The 6,030-nt window shown below is 28.7% G+C and overlaps 2 protein-coding genes across 2 annotated transcripts; one reads left to right on the forward strand and one right to left on the reverse strand.

Annotated features, from left to right (window-relative positions):
• Window positions 1-150: 150 nt before the first annotated feature.
• Window positions 151-948, forward strand: Chro.60031 (PH-domain protein). The annotated part of the gene is made up of 1 exon (XM_660586.1): window positions 151-948. The coding sequence occupies one exon, from the start codon at window positions 151-153 to the stop codon at window positions 946-948; it is 798 nt and encodes a 265-aa protein (XP_665678.1).
• Window positions 949-3,145: 2,197 nt separating this feature from the next.
• Window positions 3,146-5,704, reverse strand: Chro.60033 (oocyst wall protein precursor). The annotated part of the gene is made up of 1 exon (XM_660587.1): window positions 3,146-5,704. One exon carries the CDS (start codon window positions 5,702-5,704, stop codon window positions 3,146-3,148), a length of 2,559 nt encoding a protein of 852 aa, XP_665679.1.
• Window positions 5,705-6,030: the final 326 nt, after the last annotated feature.

The following is a 6,030-nucleotide window of genomic DNA, read 5'->3' on the forward strand; positions in this document are numbered from 1 at the left end:
TATCTAAATAATGCTCAATCATACTTAAAGGCATTACGTATTGCCAGAAAAGAATTTGAAACATTTATTAATAATGCACAACAATCTTGGAATAAATATGATGATGCATTTAAAAAATCACAAAGGCTTAGTTTAGATGTAAATTATTCAATGAAAACTAGTAAACCATGTGATACTTGGTATTTTGATCAAATCTATAGACATAATATTAATAAGTTTATTCAAGCCCAAACAAAATTTTTCGAAACAATACTATTAACTATTGATAATCTAATGGAACTTGAAAATTGGAGAGCAACTTCTGTTAAACTTACATTTAATTATTTCTTGGTTAAACAAAATGAACTTTTTGAATTCCTTCAAAAACTTGGAAACTCTATGATTGATTATATCAATGATCAAAACAAACAAAACTCTTTATTTCAAGACCACTATGCAAACTTTGATATTATTACTTCAATTCCTGGTCTAAGACCACCCCCAATACCTATTTCTAATGAAACCAATTTCTCAAAAATTTCTCAATCGCTCTCAAAATGTCCTATTTTACAACAAATTTCAACTCTAATGAATTATAATAATCTTCCAAAATCTTCACTAATTATTTATCACGGGCATGTTGAAATTTTTAAAAGAAAGGTCTTCCTTGGGCAATGGCAATCTGCTTATATAATACTCACAAAAGATAAATTCCTTTATCTTCTTAATCCAAGAGATGACGTTGAAATGGAGGAGCTTTTAAAACATGATGAAAAACCTATCTGGTCTTTCTTTATTGGATCCCAAGATATATCTATAGAACTTAATGAAAAGAGAGGAAAAAGATGCCTCAGTATCAGATTTAAAAAACAGAAATTCTTTACCAAGAAAATGACCATTAGATGTTCAAATGAAGAAGAGTGTAGTAAATGGATGAATTATCTTAATTCAGTAATCCCTCCTTATTAATTCATACTTTTGAGATTTGTATCAAGAATTTGAAGTATTAAAAATAATATCAATATTAAACTATTATCAAAGTTGAAATAAACTGAATAAATACATAAATTAATACATTTATATATATTTATATATCTCATCTCATTTAGAATAAGATATATTATAATCTCATTTACTAGATATATCTATCTATATCTGAAATTTCTTTGATAACATTAATAATTGTTTAAAATTCTTAATGATGATGATGACGTCCACCAGTTATTGTAGTTTGAATAATTTCTTGTTGTTGTGAAGCCATTGTTGGTTGAACAACAACATTTCTTATACAAGTACCATTAGCGTTAAGAGTTGTTCCAGATGGGCAATTCAATGTTGATGGAACGATTGATTTACACAATCCTTTATCACCATCAGTATATCCAACTGGACATCCTAATTCACCAGGAACAGTTTGGGTATCGAAGCATTTCTTTCTTGGGATTTCCTGAATAACTGGAATTGGCTGTACATATGTTTGTTGAACATATGTTTGAATTGGATAGTATGCATTATGATGATGATGATGCGAAACACCTCTTTTTCCTAATCTTCTAGTAATAATTCCAGCTGGCTGATTGAAATTCTGAGATCCTTGTTCATATACATATTGGCTTCCATAACCAAGACTCTTAACAGATTGTTGTGGTGAGTTTCTGAGTGAATAGTATTTACCATCATAGAATTCATTTGTTGGCTTTGGGGTTGGGTTTGGACATTCCAATTCTGCTGGAACTGTAATAACTTCAACACACTCTCCATTTTCGACCATTGAGCCATTAGCACATCCTAAAGTTGGCTCAGTTGTTGATGTATATAAACATCCAAATCCTGTCAAACTTTTTACTGCTCCTTCTGGGCATATCATCTGTGCTGGAACTGACTCACTTCTTGAGCATGTTCTTGAAACAACAGCCTGTGGAACAACATAGCTTGTTTGATGATGATGATGTCCATGTCCATGTCCATGATGTGAAGTTGTTGTATATCTAACTGCAGTTGCAGCTGGAGTGCAATCATATAAAACTTCTCTTACACATCTTTCATTACTAACTAAAGTGAAATCAGGTGATGGACAGGTACTAATTGGGGATACACTCTTTTGTAAGATACATTCAGTTTGCATTTCATTTAAAACTCCTTGCATACATTTCTTGATGGGTGCAACAGTTTTTGAGCCGCTGCACATTTGACCGTCAGTTAAAGTAAATCCTGATGGGCATACAGCAACTGGATCGATCTCAACATTCTTTTGACACATATTTTCACCTACCAATGTATATTCCACTGGACATTTCATGATTGGGTTTGTTGTCTTCATACAGTTCAAATCACTCATTAATTCTCCTCCATTCAAGCAGACTCTTTCTGGCATTATCTCCTCTCTAGCAACGCATTGTCTATTTGAATCCAAAGTATATCCTGTTGGACACACCATTGTTGGAACGTTGACTACGGAAACTGTTGAAACTGCTTGTTGTTGATGATGATGATGATGATCTCCAGCATAACAACTTAGTGGCAACATTGCCATCATAATAATCGTATTTATCTTTCTTAACGATATCATTTTTCTTTTAAACAAAAATTTTAAAAAAATTTTTCTTTATTGTGAATCCTTTCTTTATAACTAGATTTCATTAACAAATTAATTTAATTAAGACTGTTTAATACTAGTCAAAATTAAATTTATTTTAAAAATTAAATAAAAAAATTATTTTTATTTTTTTATTATTGTTATTTTATTTATTTAAGAAAATAATCAATAATAAAAAAAGTGATATAAATTTGTTTTATAACTACCATGTATCTGGTGTAATTCCTCTTATGACTAATTTCACATCATTTTTATCCACATGAATGCATGCATGTAACGTGCACATCAAAATTTGCATACCGGTATTATGTTTTTTTTTGTTTAATATTACTAATAATTATTAATTTGTCCACATGAATATTAAATTACTATTGTTATTTAAATTAATAGTTACTAATATGAAATAATATACAAATGACGAATAAAAATTAATAATAAAATTTGTAATTATTAGTAATGAATTAGTAATAATTATAATTAATTAAAAATAAAAAATAATACAAATTAAAATTTAAAGAGGAAAATAACTACTGATAATGAGATTATATATATATCAATACAAATTTATTTTTAATTATTTTGAGGGTTATTATCTAAATTAATGTTATTTAAAAATATTCTTAATAACAATGGCATAGTCCATAAAGGTTTAATTAAATCTACTTCATGACACATTTTTTGTGAATAAGAAGGAACCACAGTTCTTCCAAATGATTTCATTGAAAATATTCTTGTATTTGTAATGTTATATTTATCAATATTTTCAATTTTAAAATTACTAGTATTAAAGTAATCAAAATTAGGATATAAGTTATCTTCAGTTGTGTTTTTAATTTCTAAATTCCTATCTTTCATATTATATTTGGCAGATTCATGATTTATTGTATTATTCAAACCATTTATGAAAATTTCATTATGAGATCGGTCCAACAATATTGAATTATTTTGATATTTTTCATCAATTTGTTGAACTTCTGGATTAGTGTTATTTTTCATCTTTTCGGAAATTAATGAATATAATTTAGTAATATTATATTCAAAAGGTCTAAATACATTTTCTGGAAATTTTGGAGGACAATAGTAGTGAGTAAAAACTGTCTGCTTTGAAACACAACGTGGGGGAGCTTTTCTAAAATGTTCTGGTGGCAAGAGTAATAAAGCTTCCTCATCTAACTTATAGCCTTTTGGACATTCAATGGTAAAATCTGTATAACCCTTCATTTTACACGTATTAGTTGCTACTAATACGGTATTTTCAGGGCAAGATAGGTATGGTTTTGCCGTAATAACCTTCAAACAAATAATTTTAACAACATAATCTGTTTTACCAATTATTGCATGATATAAACTTATTGGTGAAATTGGTAACTTTTTTTTTCTCTTTACATTTCGATTTTTTAAATTAACTGATTCAAAATCTTCTATTAGTTTACGCCTTATAACTTCTTCAGAATTATTCTCATTATTTGTTTCATTTTTGATATATGAAGGCTCAATATTTAGAACTTGATTTAAAGTAATGAATTCAGTTATTACATTCTTTTTTGTACTTCCAAATGAGGGAATCTTTTTATTTTTCTCTAAATTTGTTTCTGTTTCATTCAACATACTAATATCAATATTTCCCGAATCCATATCCTGAATATATTCAGGATATGGATTCGGGATAACAAGAGAATTATCAATTACTTCACTTGGATTATATAAAGATTCTTTATCGATATTATCTATATCTTCCTTTGTTACAATATGAATTCCAGTTTTCTCAAAGTAATTTAATGGTTCTCTTAATGATATGAATGGAATCTCTTCTTTTGTTGTACACTTTGGTTGTAATGGCACTTTCATTACTTGTATACAAGTATCAAAAGGATTAATGAATTCGTGTCGGTATACTATAGGAGGATCATTACCATTTGAAATATAAGTGTCATAAGAAACCGTATCTTTTGGACATTTATAATCTACTACAACAACATCTTTGTACTCACAATAAGGTCTTGGACCTTTTTCAAACATCCATGAATTATTATAATCATATTTAAGGCTAAATGTACTATTTTGACAGAATGGAGCACCAATACCATTGTACTTAACCTCATCAGTTTCTTTTTTAAAGCATTCAATTTTTGTTTTAAAGTTTTGGAATTTTTTTGTAATTGATTTGCTTTGTATTCCCGATTCTGAATCATTTACTTTCCTTGTCATTATTGGTTCTTCCTGGATAATCGGAGCATAATATTTATTAAAGTTTTCACTTGCTTCATTTAATTTTTCTTTTCTGTGTTCAACATCAGAAATATCCTTTTGGAAGAAATCCTCTTCTAATTGTGCTGTATATCCTTCCGGGCATTTATATTCTTTCATTACTTGATAAGCCATAATACATGTTTGCAAGTCATAGTAAACACTTCCTTCAGCACATCCTGGAAATCCAGGTGCAAAAGTTTCGATTACACAAGTCTTTCTTGGTTCATTAAATACGAATGGCTCGTCACATTTTGGTATTGAAGGCAAATACTTTCTTTGTTTAACATGGCAGCCTCCTCCACCTCTATGTGAACCCCATAACTTTGAGTGGGAATAGCTTAAAGGGCAAAATGCGACAGAATCTGCATAAGTAATTGAAACACAACTTTTTATTTCATGATCATATACTGAATTCAGGCCATTTGAAGGACAAATACCAATAATATCTAGTTCTGCTCCTGTTGGTCTACTACAATAGGTTGAATTGTATGGCTGAATATTCAATAATGAGAATGTAGGTAGCATATAATCTTCCCTAGATATATTCAAATTTTTAATAAGCTCATCTATTAACATCAATTCTGCACTATCTCTTTCATTTGCGCATAAATTATATGTATTCTCATCCTTAGTATTCAAATTATTTAATACCATTTTTGGTATTAAAGTTATCAAGCTCCAAAATCCTTCAATTGAAAATTTTACCTTATTTTTCAGATTAACGTTATAATCGTTGATTTTACTATTGTTCCCACTAAAGTCTATTTCTTTCCAAGAATCTGAGTTTAATGCAGTATAATTCAACCAAAATTCACTATTATTCGACAATTTCTGATAATCGTATTTTGGGATTAATTTCCTCCATGGAGTAATATCCATTGGAACTCTATAAATGCATTGTAATAAACCATTCAAGGACCTGATTACTACATTACTTAATTGAGGAGCCAATTTTTCCAATAAATTATCGTCATCTGTATTTTCTTTTGTCTGATTTAATAATTTGGTTTCATTCAAATTATTTGTCACATTACTTAAGTTTTCTTCATTCTCATTTTCTTTAATTTTTAATTTATTAGTACCTTCCACGTCATCTTTTTTATCCACATCAAATTCTTGTAATGCATGCGTATTATTGAGAGGGGTCTGTAGGTTCAAATTTTGTAGCTCATTAATAGAGTTTGAATCATTTAAAAAAATTGAAT

The sequence above is a fragment of the Cryptosporidium hominis genome, assembly GCF_000006425.1.
Source record: "Cryptosporidium hominis TU502 chromosome 6 CHRO016009, whole genome shotgun sequence".
In the NCBI taxonomy this organism is placed as follows: Eukaryota; Apicomplexa; class Conoidasida; order Eucoccidiorida; family Cryptosporidiidae; genus Cryptosporidium; species Cryptosporidium hominis.